The sequence below is a fragment of the Astyanax mexicanus genome, chromosome 6, assembly GCF_023375975.1.
Source record: "Astyanax mexicanus isolate ESR-SI-001 chromosome 6, AstMex3_surface, whole genome shotgun sequence".
Taxonomy (NCBI): domain Eukaryota; kingdom Metazoa; phylum Chordata; class Actinopteri; order Characiformes; family Acestrorhamphidae; genus Astyanax; species Astyanax mexicanus.
In genome coordinates this window covers 2,786,185-2,807,032 of record NC_064413.1, presented here as the reverse complement: position 1 = coordinate 2,807,032, position 20,848 = coordinate 2,786,185, and the positions used below count along the sequence as shown (strand labels likewise).

At 36.0% G+C, this 20,848-nt stretch overlaps 2 protein-coding genes across 4 annotated transcripts; both read right to left on the bottom strand.

The window, feature by feature from the left end:
• Positions 1-5,870: 5,870 nt before the first annotated feature.
• s100w (S100 calcium binding protein W) lies at positions 5,871-20,529 on the bottom strand. 2 transcript variants are annotated; one of them, XM_007255930.3, is made up of 3 exons: positions 20,449-20,529; positions 8,962-9,110; positions 5,871-6,173 (listed from the first exon to the last, which is right to left on the bottom strand). In XM_007255930.3, the coding sequence occupies exons 2-3, from the start codon at positions 9,100-9,102 to the stop codon at positions 5,988-5,990; spliced, it is 327 nt and encodes a 108-aa protein (XP_007255992.3). In that variant the 5' UTR covers positions 9,103-9,110; positions 20,449-20,529; the 3' UTR covers positions 5,871-5,987. The 2 variants fall into 2 exon arrangements, with proteins under 2 accessions (XP_007255992.3, XP_007255993.3); XM_007255931.4 differs by lacking the exon at positions 20,449-20,529 and adding an exon at positions 10,571-10,676.
• On the bottom strand, positions 15,978-20,549 carry s100a10b (S100 calcium binding protein A10b). Of its 2 annotated transcripts, none has more exons than XM_022674220.2 (3): positions 20,449-20,549; positions 17,205-17,354; positions 15,978-16,241 (listed from the first exon to the last, which is right to left on the bottom strand). In XM_022674220.2, exons 2-3 carry the CDS (start codon positions 17,343-17,345, stop codon positions 16,086-16,088), a joined length of 297 nt encoding a protein of 98 aa, XP_022529941.1. In that variant the 5' UTR covers positions 17,346-17,354; positions 20,449-20,549; the 3' UTR covers positions 15,978-16,085. The 2 variants fall into 2 exon arrangements, with proteins under 2 accessions (XP_022529941.1, XP_022529942.1); XM_022674221.2 differs by lacking the exon at positions 20,449-20,549 and adding an exon at positions 18,973-18,997.
• Between the last annotated feature and the right edge of the window lie 299 nt (positions 20,550-20,848).

The following is a 20,848-nucleotide window of genomic DNA, read 5'->3' as shown; positions in this document are numbered from 1 at the left end:
TCAGGTATATGTTGCCTGCTGTAGTTTACAGGAACAGGAGAACAACAGGGACTACAATATGAGAAAAAAAACACTCCAGCGGACGCCAAACAGCTCTCGAGAGGCACATCGCCTCAACTTAATATATATTATATATTTCATCATGAATACTAAGGAATACTGTACCTTGGGGTGTCTCATAACGTTCAATTTTCGTATACTTTTTATTATATTTATACTATGAGAATATTATTGAAAACTTGCGTTATTTCAGTAATTCAGTTCAAAATGTGAAACTCATATATATTATATAGATGTATTAATTAAAACAGAGTGATCTATTTTAACAGTTTATTTATTTTATTGTTGATGATTATTATAGCTTACAGCCAATGAAAACCCATGAAAGAAATCAGTGTCTCAGAAATTTAGAATATTATATTTTAAGACCAATTGGTACTTTTTTTGGTACTGCATTTTTTGGGCAGTGTGCCAAGTCCTGCTGGAAAATGAAATCCACCTCTCCATAAAAGTTGTCAGCAAGAAGATTATGAAATGAAATGCAACATTTGCTGATGGTCAGCGATGGTTTGGAAAGCGGATTTCATTTTCCAGCAGGACTTGGCACTTTGCTCACACACTTTGACCCCACTGTCAAAATGGTCAGTTGGTCTTACATTATATTTTATATTTTATATTTTTTATATATTTTTTTTCATGTTTTTTATTGGCTGTAAGCCATAATCAACTATCAACAATAAAAGAAATAAACGCTTAAAATAGATCACTCTGTGTTATTTTTTTTTTTTTTCCTGTTATAGAAAGCTGTGCAACAGGCAGTGTTAGTGAAAATTGGCATTTGATGAAAATGTGGTTGATCTAGAGTACAAAAACATGTTAAATTTTTAATATTTATGTTTATAAAAGCAGATAGCTTAAGCTTTACATCAGCTCAACACAGATACAATATAAAAAAATAAAATAAGCAAAATTAATAATTGCTGGAGCATGCAGCATGTATCTTCAGTCCCTTACGGTTGCTTTCTGTAATGGGCGGGGTTATCTCACAATTACAGAGTGTACTATGAATGCAAAATATGAATAACACACATACATATATGTTCTGGTGAGATAAAAGTAGCTGAGCTGAGCATATTTGTTTAAGACGCTTGCTTAGGGCATCAGCAGTTTAAAGCAACAATGGCCACTTCTAGGTATGTTTGACTAGGCAAATTATGATTATTGAATTATTACTCAGTACTCTGTTAGCTCCTATAACAGAAATATAAACATGGACCTAATAGCCACGATTAAGACTAGATAATGAAGCCAGAAAGCTACCAGTTTATTATATGGCCACATTTGCATACTGGCCCTAAGCAAAGATAACTATTTGAATATGTCCATATTATTAAGTGTCAGTTTGAACGGTTTAAACATTTATCAAGACAATGTTTCCATATACATGTTACCTACAGGTTATACATTATTAACACACATTAACACACACACACACACACACACACACACATCCTCTAGGGATGAAGCAATGAATTCATGGTTCCATTAATTATAGCAAGTTGCCCAGGTCCTAAAAAAGCAGCAAAAAAAAAAAAAAAAAAGCCACAGAGCATCACACTACCACCACCATGTTTTACATTTAGTAAACAGTTCTTTTTCCGAAATTATGTTTTAGTTTTAAGCCAGATGTAACGGGACACACCTTCCAAAAAAGTTACACTTTTACCACAGTAACCCAAAGATTATTTTCTTTTCTTTGAGTCCTAAGGATCGTCAAGATGTTTTTTTAAGCAAATTTGGCAAATATTAAATGGGCCTTTGTGTTCTTTTTAGTCAGTACTGCTTTTTGCTTTGGAACTCTTCTATTAAGACCATTTTTGCCCAGTTGTATTCGTAGTATTATTGAATCAAGAACAATCAATGACCTGAACTGTGGCAAGTGAGACCTGCAGTTTTTTAAATGTTGTTCTGGGTTCTTTTGTGACCTCCTGGATGAGTTGTCCATGCCCTTTTGGAGTAATTCCAGAAGGGGTCACTCCTGCGGTTGATGTGGTTTATTAGAGGTAATGAAATCAGAATTTAAAAACTGCTTTTTGTATTTATTCAGGTTATCTTTCTATGATATTAAAGTTTGTTTGATGATCATTTTCTGAATCAGTTTCTCTAATTTTGCTATTTATAGGTTTATGTTTGACTAAAATGAACATTTCTCCCAAATTCCAAATAAAAATAGTCTGTTAGAGCATTTATTTGCAGAAAATAAGAAATGACTGAAATAACAAAAAAATATGCAGAGCTTTCAGACCTCAAATAATGCAAAGAAAACAACAAGTTCATATTCATAAAGTTTTATAAGTTCAGAAATCAATATTTGGTGGAATAACCCTGATTTTTAATCACATTTTTATGCATCTTGGCATCATGTTCTCCTCCACCAGTCTTACACACTGCTTTTGGATAGCTTTATTCCTCTTGATTATATTCTTGAATATACGTACATGTATGTGAAATATATATTTTGACATATGTGTCACATATGCCCAGCCCAGTCAGTATTTTTTTTTTTACAATTGTGCTATATAAACAATTACTTTTAGATCAAACTGAAACAAACTTTTTGATCACCTCAGTGCTACAATTGATGCTATTGGTGGAGATTCTCAGTCCTGAGGGAAAATTGCTCAAGAGGGTTCGGTTTGTCAAACTAGACAAACAAATGAGTCACAGCCTCATTATATCCAATCTATGAAGAGCACACCCTGGCTTGAAGGTGTAGACACACACACACACACACACACACACACACACACACATTTGTGTTCTTTGGATGGTATTTCTATTGACTTCTCTGACAATACACAAAATACAATACATCATGCCTTTTATGTTCTAATTTAAAATTTCATAGAAACGCATTTACTTGGAATGAACACATCATTAGAAATATAGAGGAATGTTTAGTGCTGGGCGATATTTGAAAAATATATATCACGATATGGAATTTTTTATATCACGATAACGATATATATATCATGATATATCACATTTAAGTATGTTTTCAGTTATTTTTCGAAAAATATGAAGAAATAATATCATTGCTTACTTATATCCAACTTTATTATTTATTTCAAAGTGACATTAAACCAAACTTTCACAAATGAGAATTACTACCTTTTAGTGCAGCAATATATATGTATCAAATGAATCAAATTTTGCGCAGATTACTTTGTTATCACTTATATAAACTGAGTTTATGCAAAGTGACCACGGCACTACATTTCATCATAGCCTACTTTATATATTTGCATGAATAATTGATGAAATTACAGAAACTATAGGCACTATAGACACTTTTCTATCGTCCCTACGATATTATCACCATATCGCACAGCACTAGGAATGTTAATATTCACTTTAAAGAGCCACTCTGAAAACTCTAAACCATATTTTTTCATTAATAGCTGAAATGTGTTTATTTGAAGTAATAAATCATACCAATCCTGCTTAAAATGTTTAATAAAACCATTGAAAAAAACGCTTTTATTGTGGTAATTTCTGTCTCTGCAGCTTAATCACAGGTTTATCTGTGCTATATAGGCGAGGATGATGTTTCGGTGTACTTTGGTACGCAGACACATCACAATATGCAAAACATCAAAGATCAATCAAAAATAATAATACCGCCCCCTGCTGACGTCCAACCATCTGGGTCTCACTGCTATCAGAGGCACAGTGCTGCTGCTGCTGCAGCTCAGCCAATCAGGTCTTTCTTCCTCCTGCCCTGCCTCTAAACCCATACATCACCCACTGCCCTGCCCAAATCACCCCTCCCATTTTTTTAGCATTTTTCACGTTTAAGCTGAGGGTGAAGTCAGCTAAAATCAGGGGGTTTAGTTACCCTTTGAAGCACTTTTATAATTTTTTGTTTTCTCTAATGTTGGGGGAGTGGCCTTTGCCATGTTCACGTTGCTAATTTAAGTAACTTTTTTATTTTTAGCACAAAAAGGCACATTATTCTCATAAAGCACCAGCTCTTACTTTTCCACACAGCATTTTATAAAGCATTTAACTCATAAAACGTTCATGTTTCCCATGCAAACTACTTTTCATCACAGCCCTAAATATGCAAATCACACCAAGACATTCTTTTATCCCTATAACAAGTCACAACTGGATAAAAAGTCAAGCTCATGATGCCAGAGGCCTGCGAAGTACCGGTGTTTGTGTTTCAAGTCAAGTCAGGTCAAGTCAAGAGGCTTTTACTGTCATCACATCTGAGTACAGGAACACAGTGAACCAGTGAAATTACGTTCTCAGGACCCAACACAGTAGAATCAAGACAACATAGAGCGCAAACATTCAACAAATGTGCAACATAGATCTAGAACTCTACTAGTGCATGACATGACTCTCTCCAAACCATCACTGATTGGTGGAAACTTCACACTAGACCTCGAGCAGTTTGGACTGTGTGTCTCTCCACTCTTCCTCCAGACTCTGCTCCCTTGATTTCCTTTAAATTAAATGCAAAATTTTAAAACGTACCGATGATCAGTGATGGTTTAGAGGAGAGACATGTCTCAACATCTGCTGGTGCTGATCCACTGTGTTTTATTATCAAGTCAAAAGTCAGTGCAGTTTTGTTTTCCCGCAAAATCTTACAGCACTTCATATCTTACAGCTTCCCTCTGCTACTGACAACTTTTATGGAGATGCGGATTTCATTTTCCAGCAGGATTTGGCACACTGCAAAAGTTGGTCTGCCAATTGGTCTTATTTAATATTCTAATTTCCTGATTTTTACACTGATTTTTTTTTTAGGTTTTAATTGGCTGTAAGCTTCATAATAATCAACAATGATAGAAATAAACGCTTAAAATAATAATATAATATATGAGTTTCACATTTTGAACTGAATTACTGATATAAAGTAACTGGCTGCTAAGTATAATATGGGATTTGGGCCGTGGCACTATTTGTGGCAACGCTGTGGTTGGGCCAAGTCATGGATTTCCCACCATAACACACTTTTATCTTTGGGTTTTAGCAACAGAAAGCATGCACAATCAGGGAGTGGCTACTTAGTGAGTCACTCCTCACTCCCCAGAGAGGAAAGGGATATTCTGTAGTGAGCAGTGCGGCAGGAGCATGAATCATAAAGGGAATCCCCTTTATTAAGGGAATACTTGTATATATATATATACATATATATACAAGTATTTACATCAGTATTTGTTATTGACTGATGTTCATTACAGGAAGCTTTTAAATCTAAGCCAATGGTACAGTTTAAGACACTGTGCTCTAATATACTTTTATATATACATGATGAATGCAATTAATGTTGATTCATTTTGATTAAGCATAGAGCATGTAATCAGTTAGATTAATTGCTTAAATTGGACTAATTCTAAAACTTGTGCAAAGTGCCTAATTACATAGGCTGCGTCCAGAAACACAAAACCCAAAAAGCACCTCCTTTTTTCTTACCCATCCTCCTTAAAATTCTCCTCTTAGAGGCTGTTTTTAACAGAGGACACAACACAGTATCCTACATAATGCAACTTTATAAAAAAAATAAAAAAAAAGAGATAAATAACACAAAATAAAATAAATAACCCAAGGCGCATTCCACTTCCACTTTTATTTGATTGACGAATATTCTACATATATTTTAGAATTTTTGTATTTTCTAATTTTCTGAAATGGACAATAGTTTAAATATCTCTGTTTTACAGGATGACCACATATTTGCTGACTCTTTGCAGCAGCTGTGATTGGCTGGGACTTGATTGGAGTCTAGCCAGAGACAGAGAACACACAGAAAACAGCACTCACTTTATCAACTTTATTGTTTCATTTATATTGTATTACTCATGCTTTATTAGCTGTATATTTCAATGATGGATAATTCAAGGAGGGGAATGTATGTATGCATGTATATATATAGAGAGAGAGAGCATGAATGAAGGGCTTTATTGTTCGACTTAGCGATGACCCTTGTCTTTGCCCTTGTCCTTGTCTTTGCCCTTGTCCTTGCCGTACTTCTTCTTGAAGCAGCCCTTGGCGAGAAGAGCCACGCACTGACTGAACTCCTTGAAGTTGACCTGGCCATCGTGGTTCTTGTCGATATTTTCCAGAGCTTCGTCAATGTCCTCTTTGTCAATCTTACTCTGAGAGAGAGAGAGATGAAGAGAGAGAGAGAGAGAGAAAGTGTTTCTGATAAGGTAAGATATTGTATTACACTATTTAAACATAAATTATTCAGATTGTGATAAAGTGCATTCTTTAGTGCAGGGTGAATATTCAGAGGCAGGGGAAGAAGCAGAATAGGCAGGTAGGGATCCTTTTTCTTATTTGCCACCATTAATTTACACACCAAAAAATTACGTTTATACAAATTTACAAGCGTACGAAAAGGACAAGAAACATTTACTGATTATCCACTTTCACTTTATAGAGAAAGTGACAATATAGAAGAAAGTAGAAGACAATATTACAATTAAGTTTAGAAATTATCCTAAACCAAGGACTCATAGAGTCAAAAGTCATATAGAGCTTTTTACCAATAGTCTAACAGAAGTCCCAACTATCTGATATGCAGACAAACTTAATCCTAGGTCAAAGTTGCACTATTGTACCAGAGACCCCTACCCTTGAAACATAACAGGATTTCATTTTCCAGCAGGATTTGACACACTGCCAAAAGTAAAATGAACATTGTTGTTTTATTCTATAAACTACAGACAACATTTCTCCCAAATTCCACATAAAAATATTCTCATTTAGAGCATTTATTTACAGAAAATGAGAAATGGCTGAAATATCAAAAATAACTCAAAGAAAACAAGTTCATCTTCATAACGTTTTAAGAGTTCAGAAATCAATATTTGGTGGAATAACCCTGGTTGGTTTTTAATCACAGTTTTTTTCATGCATCTTGGCATCATGTTCTCCTCCTCCACCAGTCTTACACACTGCTTTTGAATAACTTTGTGCTGCTTTACTCCTGGTGCAAAAATTCAAGTTCAGTTTGGTGGTTTGATGGCTTGTTTTCTCTTGATTATATTCCAAAGGTTTTCAATTTGGTAAAATTGTACATACCCTACTTTCAACCTCTGGTGCTCCACTCATATACAGTAGGTACATTGCATAATTCTGCATAAGTATGGACACTGAGTGCATGATCTGTGACAGTTTAACATATTCAATGTTCACGAAAAACAACTGGACATAAGATTGATCCTTGGGGAATACCATGAAGGTTATTATGCATTTTTAAAGCAGCCGGAACAAAATTAACACTGAAAGACTGTTTCCTATTTAAATGTATGATAAAATAACTTTAGACAGTTATAGATTTCCCCAACATAACACACATCTGGTTTGGTATGGCAATGTTTTGGTACTTAGTGAGTAAGTAACTCACTCTTTTATAGTGAGTTCTGTAGTGAGCAGTGCGGCAGGGGCATGAATCATAAAGGGAATCCCCTTTAGTGTTGCCATAACAGCCATCCTCTGGTGATTCAGGACTGTTTACTGTAGGGTGTGGGCGGGTAGAAGAACCACAAACATCTCAAATGTGATTGGCTTGCTCTAAAAGGCAGTTTGACAGCTTTACAAGATCATGTCCTAAAACAGCCTATGATTCATGTAATTATTTCTTTTATGTGCGTACATGTGTAAACAGGGTTGAGAATTTGAACCCGGAAGTTGTGGTTCTGTATTTGTGGCAAAATTTAGAGAAACAAACAATTAATGTTGAGTTTCATTGATGAAAAAAAGCTTATATTTGGAGAAACAAGGTTTTTGGATGGGAAACAAAACATTTTTGTAAAAACATTTGCACTGTACTGTAGCATCACTGAGAGTGGAGTAATGAGGCCAGGCCAAAGTCCCATTTTTTAAACATTATATAAAACATTTGTCCACTTAGGAACAGGTCAAAGAAACCTATGTGACTAAAAAGTTAGACACTTACTTGTTTCCAATTAAACAAGACTTTTTTATATTTCTGAACTTTCCAGTCTTTTGTTTCCCCTGTACTATTGTCTTTGGAACGAGTTGCAGGCATCAAATTTACAATAAGTGAATGTTTGAAAATGCCAATAAAGTTTATTTATTTTAACATTAAGGACCCCTATTGTACACCCTGCGCGAGGCGTGTCACGATGCTATTTGACATTTACACCCTGTCAACAGTATATTTAAGGCAATGGGCGTGGTGGTCTGGAAGTGAGGTGTGTTCAGGTAAATATCTGGCGTGTTTCTGTTTTGGCGGCGGGAAATACAGGTGCGCCACTGGCTATATAAAACCCTGACAACAGTCAACAGTCAGCGGCCCAATTCTATCTTAGCTATGCAGCACGTATAGCATGTGCGCTCATTAATCTAAAACACATGGACATGCTGCAGAGCATGCAAATCCAGCTTTTAATTCAACAATAAGCAGGATAAAGAATAAACTAATATTGCTGTTCTCTTAAATGAGCTGCCGGTGTATCTTCACAGCATGAACACACAGGTCAGTATCTGTCTCTGCTGAGACAAAGCACAAAAGCGCTGCGCTGTTAAGATACGAATGCGCCAAAGTCAGAGCTCACCCGGTTCTTAAAGGAAATGACAACTGGCACACTGATTGGTTTGTTTCATGTTATGCCCAAAACACACCCATGATTAATTAAGAGAATTAGTACATGCCTTTTGCAAGTTTTGTGTCGTGCAAGGCGTATTATTTGTGCCCTCACAATACCTGCACAATCTGCAATTGACCTATGCGCTATAGATCACTAAAAAAGGTCCCTAAATATCTTGTTTTTGTTGTGTATTAAATTGAACATGGGTTGAAAAGGATTTGCAAATCATTGGAAATGGGGTTGTATGTATTATCTCGCATTTGTTTACATGATTAAATGAAATGAACAGATACTTTCTACCCTGCTGCCCTCCTCTTCTTCTTACCTGAAAATCAGGATTGCTCAGTTCTTTGTTTATCAGCTCTTTGAGTTCTGCATTGCTGAGACTTTTCTTGTTGTCATCTGTTCCAGCATACTCCTCAAACACCTTCACTATAGCGTCAATGGCTGCCTCGAGCTTAGACATGGCTGAGACTGAGAGAGAGAGAGAGAGAGAGAGAGAAAGTAAGTCATTGTAGTAAACCCATCTTTTTTTTATATCGTTGCTGTCCAATGAAAAACAAGTATCTCCAAAACAGCAACTTTACAGAAGAGAGAAAAAACGTTCTAAACTTTCAATGGAAGTCAATGTAAAATAAGCTAATTTCAGGTCATTTTTAAGCATTTCTATTGAGAGAAATTTGACACAGTGCTAGGGACAGTTTGTGTGTTTAAATTATGTAGTAAACTAAAAATCGACAAAAAATGGAGATACTTGTTTTTCATGGGACAGCGACAATATGTAATATTGGATATCTACAAAAATATGCACACATTAACTTTACTATCTTAACTATCAGAACAATTCAACAAACTGAGTCTGGCAGTTGTGGTTCTGTATATATTTGCATCAAAATTTTAGGATAAATGAATGAATGAATAAATGAATGAATGAATGAATGATAAATAGAAATGCTCCAAAATTAGATAAAAATTGTTTAATGTTGACTTTCACTGATTGGAAAAAGCTTTTATTTGTCCAGCTCCGGCTCCTAAAGTCCTGACCAATAAGAGAGGACATTATCCTTTTAGAACAGGACATTATAGGTCCTTTATTCACCATTCAACCCAACACCAAGAGGTTTCATAATCATAATGCTCTGCCAATCGCTGCGCTGTTTAGATACGAACGTGCCAAAGTCAGAGCTCACCCGGCTCTTAAAGGGAATAAAAACTGGCACACTGATTGGTTAATTTTTAACGTTATGTCCAAAACACACACATGATTAATTAAGAGAATTAGTGCATAAAAAGTACAGGACTAGTATAGATCGCTTATTCACTATTCAACCCAACACCAAGTGGTTGCATAATGCTCTGCCAGTTGAAATGTCACAATAAAACAAAACTAAACCCACACAAATATGCAAATTCCCCCAACCCAGAACCAACATAACATTTTAAATACCTAAACAAACAGAAAAGGGTGGCTGCTAAGCATGCTGGGAGCTCCTTGATGTCTATATCTATGTGTAATATACAGTCCTGATCTATGGAAGAGCATGCACTGGAAACAAAACTAACAACAAACAAATTTCTGGAGGATTCTAGACACTTCAAATGGAGTTAAAGAATTGCATCATGATATAAAAAATAAAAAATGATAAATAAAAAAATTCAGTACACTTTGTATAACCAAGCCTGAGGGTTCTGCACAGCTTACTTATATAGTAAAATATATATCTAATTGAAATTTCTACTTTATCACCACCTCTAAAAACAAACTACAAACTAACTTTGGAAAGAACTACAATACCCACAAGCCCACCAGCACCCACTGTAACTCCAGCACAGTGCAGATGTGACTGTTGTCTCTAGACCAATATTATGCACACCAATGCAATATTCTACACCCAAAATATTAAATATTGCTTAATATCCACACAGTCTCTCACCTGATGAACCGCAGGGTGTTCAGTGATCTCAGATAACAGAAACGTCTTGAGTTCTGCTGTTTTTATACTACAGCTGTGATTCATGCCCAGACAATGTGTTGTCTGAAACACACCCAAACATACCAGCCCCCAGGCCTACAGTGTGTAACAAAGCATGTAATTCAAGATGTCAACCCTTAACTCTTAAAATAAGATATTTTCTTAAAGGTATATATACTGGTTGGGTCAACATTCATGGAGATTTTCCATTCCAACGACCAAACAGAAAATTCCAGCGCTGCATAACTGGGTGGCGCTTTCCCACACTATCCTGCACAACTGGTCTACACTGTTTTCTGCTGCTGGTTTTTCCCATGCATGGTAATTAATCTGCCTGCTTTTGAAAATGCATCAAATAATTAAAGGTTTAATTCTGCTAAAATCCATTTTTTATGGTTCTTTATAAAATACTGTAGGTCTCTCTGAGTTTTATATGATGCTGCACATGAAACTTGTAACGTTTCTCAGCCTCCATTGTCTGCAGTAGCTAGTAAAAGAAAATCCTCAGAAATACGAGTTGATCAGAGAGATGTTAGGGTGTCTATGTCAATCAGTGACTTCATGGCATTAGGAGCTATAGCTGAGGAGGAGCTTACAGTTCTGTTCACTCTGTTTACTGAAAAATAAAATAAAATACACAATTACACAACTACCCTTAACCCTTAAGGGCAAGATATTAAATGACAAAGGTATGCCTTTTTTAATATGATCCATTGTTGACTGTTCATATTATATAGGAAACCCTATATACAAAACTTAATAAATACCTGAATGTACCAGCAAGTTATTTTGTTTCTGAAATAAAAGGGTGTTGACTCATATGTCTTGATTGAGAGATTAAAGTTATATAACTAGACACAAATCAATCATCATTTCATAATTTGTACTAGTTTTACAATACCATGTAACAATGGCTAACAAGTTCCTAAGTTCCTACTCCTCCATGCAGAATTCTTTCAGTTGTTCATAACACCAAATGAGTAATGCTGGGCGATATACAGGGGTTGGACAATGAAACTGAAACCTGGTTTTAGAGCACAATAATTTATAGTCCTGACGGACAGTTCTGGTGGAAACAGGAGAGTTGAGATACACATTGAATTCTGCCGTGGTTTTATGTTTTTTGTATTCAATCCGGGTTAGCACCCAAACATCCCTTTCAGACAGCTTCCTCTTACAGCGTCCACAGTTAATCCTGTTGGATGTGGTTGGTTCTTCTTGGTGGTATGCTGACATTACCCTGGATACCGTGGCTCTTGATGCATCACAAAGACTTGCTGTCTTGGTTACAGATGCGCCAGCAAGACGTGCACCAACAATTTGTCCTCTTTTGAACTCTGGTATGTCACCCATAATGTTGTGTGCATTGCAATATTTAGAGCAGAACTGTGCTCTTACCCTGCTAATTGAACCTTCACACTCTGCTCTTACTGGTGCAATGTGCAATTAATGAAGATTGGCCACCAGGCTGCTCCAATTCAGCCATGAAAGCCATGAAACATTTAACATGAAACAAATATCTGTAGAGATAAATAGGTGATTATTTTATTCTACAATCATTTAAACAATCTGACCAAGCTAAGCAAACAGCATAACCATGATCTGATTGTCCAGCATGACCAGCATTAATAAGCTGGTCAACCATGAAGACCACACTTTAAAATTAAATGCACATGCAACTAACACAACCATAAAAATCCAACGTAAACCATCTAAAACCTGCAAAAAATGGACCTGAGCTGAACGTTTTAAATCTACAGGATATTTTTGCATGTTTAAAGCATGCACAACATCATGTTTGTGCTCTTAAGCCCATTAATGAGTAAATTTAATCTGACAAAGAGCTCTTTCATTAGATATGAGCTCTGTGTGGTGCTCGGATGCTGCTATCTAGTGGACATTTAGTGCACAGTTTAAAAATTCACATCTTTTTTTCATGCAACAACATGCAAAAAAAGAAAGGTGATTTGAGGTCAGGTCCTGTTCTGTTCTGTTCTGTTTGCTCTCATATGTTTCCCACAGACACATAGAGCAAAAAAAAAAAAAAAAAAAAAAAAAAAAATATATATATATATATATATATATATATATATATATATATATATATATATATATATATATTATATACGTTGACTCCAAAAAGTGCCATAAAATGTAATAATGCAATAATTCTGAAGCCCTGAGTTAAAGGTGTAAGAATGCCCACAGAAACGTTTTCTTGGACTGAAAAAGAGAACAAGCATTTTCGCATTACCTCACAGAGTCACGCCCTAAAAAAGTTCCTTAGCAACCCCTCTGTTTGTACAGACACGCCTCCTGTCCTCGCCCACTGCTAGGAGGGGCTGGAGGCCTTGCGAGTGGAAAAACCCAGTATTGTGTCACAGAAACAGGGAGAGAGAGAGTGTGAACACATCCACTCATCAGAAGCTTTACTTCCTTTCATTATTTTCCACATTTTACAATCCCAATATAGATAACAGAGACACAAACCAAATACAAACATCATACATGTACTAGACTTACTAGACTCCATCTAGGCTCACAGTCTGATTCTTTCTATAGTAACTGCAAAAAGTAAATTTAAGTTATTAACTTACAAACGTCAGACAGATTTATAGTCAGATTTGGGCTACCATGTAATAATGTCTAACAGATATCCTACTCTTCCATGCAGAATTCTTTCAGCTGTAAGATTTAAGCTTAAAATTTTCATTATAGCACATGAGTAATACTGGGCAATTTTACCACAAATCAATATCACAATTAACATAAATATATATGCTATATTTAAATTAGAAAAGGTGTGGTTCACTGAAAATAATACACAATTACCCCCTTAACCCTTAGAGGCGAGATATTTAATGAGAGGTATGCCACTTTCATAATTTATAGGACAGCCTTTTATTTCAGACAGAAAAGGGAAACGAAACAAACAAGAAATTCTGAAATCCCCCAGCAAGTTATTTGTTTCTAAAATAAAAGGGTGTCTAGTTTTGCACTAGTTCCTACTCCTCCATGCAGAATTCTTTCAGTTTTTCATAATATCAAATGAGTAATGCTGGGCGAAGGACCACAAATATCTGTAGACTGTACATATAATATTGGCAATACTTTTTTAACAGAGACTAGACAAGTTGTGTGTGTGTGTGCATTTGCAGATCGATGTTACTTTAAATAGCTGAATGCATTCTATAGAGGGTGTGTCTACAAACATTTACAGCTGCATTGTGCAGCTTGAAACACACAACAGGCATGTGCTAATTCTCTTTATAAATTATTCATGGGTGTGGTTAATTTTGGGGGTAACGTAAAAATAAACCAATCAGTGTGTCAGTTATAATTTCCTTTAAAAGGCAGGGGAGCTCTGACTTTGGGGAGTTTGTATCTTAACAGCGCGGTGCTTTGTGCTTGTGTTTATTGTTGAGGTAAAAGCTAAGTTTGCATTCTGGGATTGCGCAGCATGCATGGCGCACCTATAGGAATGGACTCTGATGATTGACTGTTGTCAGGGTTTTAATCAATCAGTGGCGCTCCTGTGTTTTACGCAACCAAAATATATAGAAAAACACACCAGAAATGTACCTGAACACACCTCACTTCCATCCAGACCACCACGCCAAACCATCAGACCATGTAGATTTATTCCTAAACTCTGATGCTATTTTAATGGTGGGGGAACAAGGCATGAAAATAGCCGGATTTCCAGAGATTCTCCTGTTCGGACACACAGTACAGGTAGTTCATTCCATCACGTTAATGCCAGGCAGAAAAAATATTTATATGCGTATTGAAGGATGGATGGTCAAACCAGGCACATGTTCCAGGTTTAAAGGGCTTTAGGCCTGAACATTGTTTTGACCAAACTAGGAGATATCTCTACATAATAAAATAATAATAATAATTAAAAAAAAAACTCCTCCACATTTCTGTTTCCAGAACACCAGGAGGTTCAAATTTCTGATCTAGTCATATTATAAATCTCCCAGCCAAACAATGCTCTCAGCCTGGCACTGCGCTTTCAGTGAATAGGAAACAGATGTTGCTGTAAAAAAAAGAAGGTTTGGAATGAAACCTGAGTGCCAGGAGCTTTATTTGGTAACCTCAGATGGTTTCACAACCTGATTTTGCCATAGATTTCAATGTAGGGTTGTTGTATATATTTTGCTCATGATACACAGTGGAGTATCTAATTTTATCTTTAATTATGAGTGTGAGAAGCCTCATTTGGGGTGAAGCACATGGTGGAAAATGCTGATCAGTAACACTGGGAAGCAACTAGCGCTAACCAGGCCTCTGCTGCCACTACAATAGGGAGATCACTGGTTCGAATCCTGGTCATGCATCTTGCCATCAGCTGCCAGAGCCCTGAAAAAGCACAATTGGCTCTGCTCTCTCTGGGTGGGTACAGTAGATGATATAGTAGATGGTGCTCTTTTTCCTCATCACTCCTAGGGTGATGTGGATCAGCACAAGGCTGCGTCTGTGAGCTGATGTATCGGAACCGAGTCGCTGGAAAAGCTATAAATCACTTAAATCAAATGCCCACCCAAAGATGACAACTGCTAAAGCAAGTTGAACCATTGTTCATTTTATCATCGCTAAAGCATTAAAACACCATTGATCTCAGACACTTTGACATCATCCGTGCATGTTAATGTTAGGGCTTATATTGTTTATATGTCTTGTCTTTTTCCTCTTTGGGTTCCATGTGCTTCTGCCCTCTGTGTTTCTGTCTTGTGTTCCCAGCCACGTGCTCTTTCAAGCACATGGCCTTGTTTTGTTATTGTCCTGTCTCCGCCCTAGCCATTAGTGTTGTCACCTTGTGTCTTGTTTGTAACCCCGCCCCCTCATTACTGGCCCCAGGTGTTCCTCACCCTCCTTGTGTATTTAAGCCCCTTCGATTCAATGTTTCCTGTGTGTGCTATTATGCTGTGTTTGTGGTTTTGTTTTGTTGATCCCATTATTATTGTTTCCCTAGTTTTGACTAGTCTTTGTTCTTTTCTTTTTTCATTTGTTATCCCAGTGTTGTATATTTTTATTGTTTTTATTAGTGTTTTTATTGTTTGTTTTCTGTTTTGCTTGTTTCATTTTATTACATTTATATTAACTGCAATTACGTCCATCCTTCTTATCCTTCCATCGAGCCAATATGCATGGTTTGTGTTAAATTTTGCTTAAATTAAATATGTGTACCTAGTTTGTAAACCAATCATTCAAAACCTTTAAAGAAATATTGATTCAGTGTCAAAATGTCAACATTAACTGACGCCTTTTAGGCAGTGTTAAATAAACGTTTATTTAACGTTTATTTAACTTTTATTTAATGTTCTTCCTGTATAGGAACACAAAATCACACGTAAACGCAGGCTTGTTGTTCGCAGTCATGTTTATTAAAACTCATTTATAAAATGATTTAGTAGAAAATTCAACATCTTTCCTCCTCTCCTCTTTCTCTTGTTTCCTCCGTGCATTTCTTTCACTTCTTTCCTTTCTTGTGCAGCTGGTAGCACTGTTCACAGGCGATGGACAGGCCGACCACCAGAGACACAAACTCCTCAAAGCTGACCTCTCCGTCTCCATTAGCGTCCAGATCCTTCATGATCTTATCCACTGTGGCGGGGTCTTTCTGAGACTGCAGAGAGACAGAGAGAGAGAGAGACAGAATGAGAAAAATAGATACAGATATACTACACAATAGAGAAAGAGAGGTAGATGCATGCAGAGAGAGAGAGAGACAGTCTGAGAATGACTGTCAAAGAGAGAAAGAGAGAGAAAGAAAGTATGTATTGAAATGAGAGAGCCTGAAGAGTAATAATAATAATAATAATAATTTATAATACTTTATAATAATAATAATAATAATAATAATAATATAAATATATTAAACTGTATTTATATTATTTATATAGCACCTTTTATGCGTAAAAAGTGCTTCACTATGAAATAAATAAAACGGAAAATGTTAAACATTAAGTAACATAAAACAAATAAAAGCTATTGAAAAGTAATAAAATAGTAATAAAATACAATGAAATAAATATAGACATTAATAAAAACATAATAAATATATTAGAAATATAGAATCAAATAAACATAAGAATAAAAAAAATCAAATAAAAATGTTAAATATATATAAAGAAGAAAAATTAAAAAGCTAATTAAAAGCCATGCTTTTAATTGTTGATTTATTCTATAAACTGCAGACAACATTTCTCCCAAATTTTCCCAAATTCCAAATAAACATGTCTTCATTTAGAGCATTTATTTGCAGAAAATTAGAAATGTCTGAAATAACAAAAAAGATGCAAAAAAAAAGTTTTTAGACCTCAAATAATGCAAAAAAAAAAAAAAAAACAGTTAATATTAATAAAGTTTTAAGAGTTCAGATGTATTTCAATATTTGGTGGAATAACCCTGGTGGTTTTTAATCACAGTTTTGTTTCATGCATCTTAGCATCATGTTCTCCTCCACCAGTCTTACACACTGCTTTTGGATAACTTTATGCTGCTTTACTCCTCTTGATTATATTCCAGAGGTTTTTAATTTGGTAACATGTGCTTGGACCAGTGCCTACATTACCCCCCTATACTGTACCTTAAGGAAGGTGGGGAGCTCGGACTCGATGAGCTGTCTGAGTTCCCTGCGGCTCAGTGTGTTGCTGTTGCCTTCTTTATCGGCGTAACGGTGGAAAACCGTGATCAGGGATTCCATAGATCTCTCCAGGTCAGTCGGCATGGTGGCTCACTGGAGGGAAACACAAAATGCATAAAATACACTAGATATTAGATCATTTTTTAGACATTTAAGTTTACATGTGCTTAATTCATTATGATAGTTATTATTAGGGGTGGGCAATATTATATCATATAAAATATATCGTGATATTAAATAAAAAAAATATCATGATATTAAAAATCCATATCGTGATAATAAAGATGTTCTATCTTAAATGTAGTCTATTATTTACTGTGAAGCTTTAAGTGTATTTATTGTATAATTGTTTTAGTTTGCAGTTTATATGCATGCACTAAATATTCTGCAATATTGTTTGCTGCATTATATTATTTTATGCTATAATATTTATTTTGCCACGTTATGATTATACTGTTATTCTATTATACTATACTCCTGAAATTAATTAATCATTTTTCTGTTTTCCTATATCAGCAAGTATATCGTTATCGCAAAAATACCCTGAAATATTGTGATATTATTTTAGAGCCATATCGCCCACCCCTAGTTATGATCATTGTGTAGTTTAAGGGCTGGAGCTGCCACCCCTGCCCTGCACTTTTATTGCTTTCCCTTCTCCCAACACAGCAAATTCAGCTAACCAGCACATTAACAAGCCCTTTATGAGTTATCGGTGTGTTAAAGCAGAGAAGCCACTAAAATCTTCCTTTTATGTAATGTTAGGTCTGTCACAATTTTTTTATTTTTTGTAAAAACGATTGTGATAAATTATACTATTGTCATTTTAAGACTATTAAATTACATTAAAGCAATTATAATCATATAATGGAATGGAAAATATATATACTTTTTTCAGTCCACACTGGTATTGGCCTGGTAGTGCACGACTGGCTAAAATACTGTTCACTGTTATACAGCTCTGAAAAAAAAAAAGAAATCACCTAAAAATGATGAGTTTCTTTGATTTTACCAAATTTAAAACCTCTGGAATATAATCAAGAGGAAGATGGATGATCACAAGCCATCAAACCACCAAACTGAACTGCTTGAATTTTTTGCACCAGGAGTAAAGCAGCATAAAGTTATCCAAAAGCAGTGTGTAAGACTGGTGGAGGAGAACACGATGCCAAGATGCATGAAACCTGTGATTAAAACCAGGATTATTCCACCAAATATTGATTTCTGAACTTTTAAAACATCATGATTATTAACTTGTTTTGATTATGAAATGCTCTAAATCACAAAACTTTAATGTGGAATTTGGGAGAAATGTTTCCATAGTTTAAAGAGTACATTTCCTGTTCCACCTTAAATGCTGCAGCAGTTACCGTCTGGCAGGTGTGTCTCCAGCCCCAGCATGCTGCAACATTTAAGGTGGAATAAAAGCTTAAAAAGAAGTTTCAAATAGTTCAGTTTAGCCAAACTGTGGTTATACCAGCCTCTGATGCTGTTAACAAATACCTTTAAGGTAAGCAAAAGTCAGTACAACAGGCCTAATTAGCTTCTCTACACGTGTAGTTTGTGGTTGCCAGGCTTGTTACCTAGGGCTCTGCGTGGGCCACAGGGCCACACCCCTTTTCAGCATGTGGTTATTAGCTATATCTGATATAAACCTACAATACAATCATCCACTAGGCTTCCTTCAGACTATACACCACACACCACTTACCATTGGATATGTGTGTTATTAGTCCCGTCTGATCCACTTTGTACTTCTTCTTGTTCTTCATCCACTGACTGTAAAAACGATCTGGAGCCGAAATATATATATATATATATATATATATATATATATATATATATATATTTTACGACTGGTGTTCTGTCCAATTATGCTACCTACCGATACGTGCTTCCTAAAGGCACTGCGCATGCACTGACCTTAGGCTACCCTGGGCCCATGCAATGATTAGGGCCCACTGATTGGCCACCATTCTCTCTCTCCGTCTCTCTCTCAGACTCTCTCGCTTTTTTCTCTCATATGCTCTCTCTGTCTGTCTCTCTCTGTCTGTCTCTCTTTCTCTGTCATATGGTCCCATATGGTCTCTCTCTCTCAGTCTCTCGCTCTCTTTTTCTCTCATATGCTCTCTCTGTCTGTCTCTCTCTCTTTCTGCCATATGCTCTTTCTCTCTCTATCTTTCTTTCCCTGTCATATGCTCTCTCTCTCAGTCTCTCTCTTTTTTTCTCATATGCTCTCGCTCAGTCTCTCTCTCTCTTCTTCTCTCATATATGCTCTCTCTCTCTCTCTCTCTCTTTCTCAGACGCTGCTCCCCCTCCCCTCTCCCTCTTACATATTTATATCCTGATGTGATTTATTACAGTCCATGTATACTTTCTCTATTGATTTTATTAATGGACGTTAAAAGTCTTTCACAGACGCTCTCTCTTTCTCTCTTTTACACTCTCTCTCTCTCGCAAATGACACACTTGTAGCCGACTGTTATTATCTTCTTAAGTGTTACAAAAGTGTAAATTGAGCTTTAAAATAATTTTAAAAATTATATTTTATCACACAATTTGCCTCTTAAGTCATCAAGTATTTTAAGTGATATTCTGCCAATAGTTAATCTGGATGATTTTTTTGCTATGATGCTTTTAGCCTTTTGAAATCTCCTACCTGAATTTTTTATTTGGGCAACTTTACTCTAAATATATTCACCGTGGTGGCAGGTTTTGGCAAGGTAGCACAATTCGACAGAACACCGGATTTCCAAGCGCATTTAGGACTCAGCCCACAGTGAGTGAGTAAGTGTCCAGGAATGCGTTAGCATCAGGGTTAAAAGAAGAAAATCCCGTATTAAACCCGTAAATCAGTACCACCCTTCAAATAATCTTACGCACCTTTACGCAGCCGCGCGCGCGTCATGCGCAAAACTGGATAACTTATTACGCGCACGTTTTTTCTCTTTCAAAAAGCACGTGAAAATGCGCATGAGTCAAAGATACGAGCGTTAAATCGCCTAGAAACGTTAGAACAGATCGTGCCAAAGCTTTAAAACGACCACCTGTGAATAATTCAGCTGGAAAATGTCCTAAAACTACTTTTTAAAACTTTCCCACTCCTTTCCAGACTCATGCAAAGCCACACTGCAGCCGTAAAAATAACAATAAGCAACTTTATCCAGGGACTACAGCAGAGACTTACCGGTTTAGACGACGGGGAGGAACTGGTAGAGCAGAGATTTCTGTCCTGCAGGAAAAAAGTGCGAATGTTTGAAGGGAGATTTATATACTCAGGCACCGCCCGGACCCTGCGCATGCGCGCTGACCGGCTGCGGCCTCTCCCTACATGTGAATGAGTGATCTAGCGTTAGCTAAATTAAAGGGTGGGTAAGATAAAGCAGCTTCTTCTAGTAAAAGCTAATTATTTTAATAAAATATATATACTTAATTAAAGCAAACTGTTTTGTAATTTTTTTTTTTTACTAAAAAAGCTACCTAATGCAACAAAAACAAATAAGTAGCGTAAAAAAAGTATTTCCATTCATTACTCTGTAGGTAGACGTAAATATACTAGAGTTTAAAATACTCCTGTAGAAGTTGAA

Coding starts and splice junctions, on each gene's coding strand:
- s100a10b (XM_022674220.2), bottom strand. CDS start 17,345: ATGCCGACTGACCTGGAGAGATCTATGGAATCCCTGATCACGGTTTTC. Junction 16,242..17,204: donor AGCTCCCCACCTTCCTTAAG/GTACAGTATAGG, acceptor GTCTCTCTGCAG/TCTCAGAAAGACCCCGCCAC.
- s100w (XM_007255930.3), bottom strand. CDS start 9,102: ATGTCTAAGCTCGAGGCAGCCATTGACGCTATAGTGAAGGTGTTTGAG. Junction 6,174..8,961: donor TGAGCAATCCTGATTTTCAG/GTAAGAAGAAGA, acceptor TCTCTCTCTCAG/AGTAAGATTGACAAAGAGGA.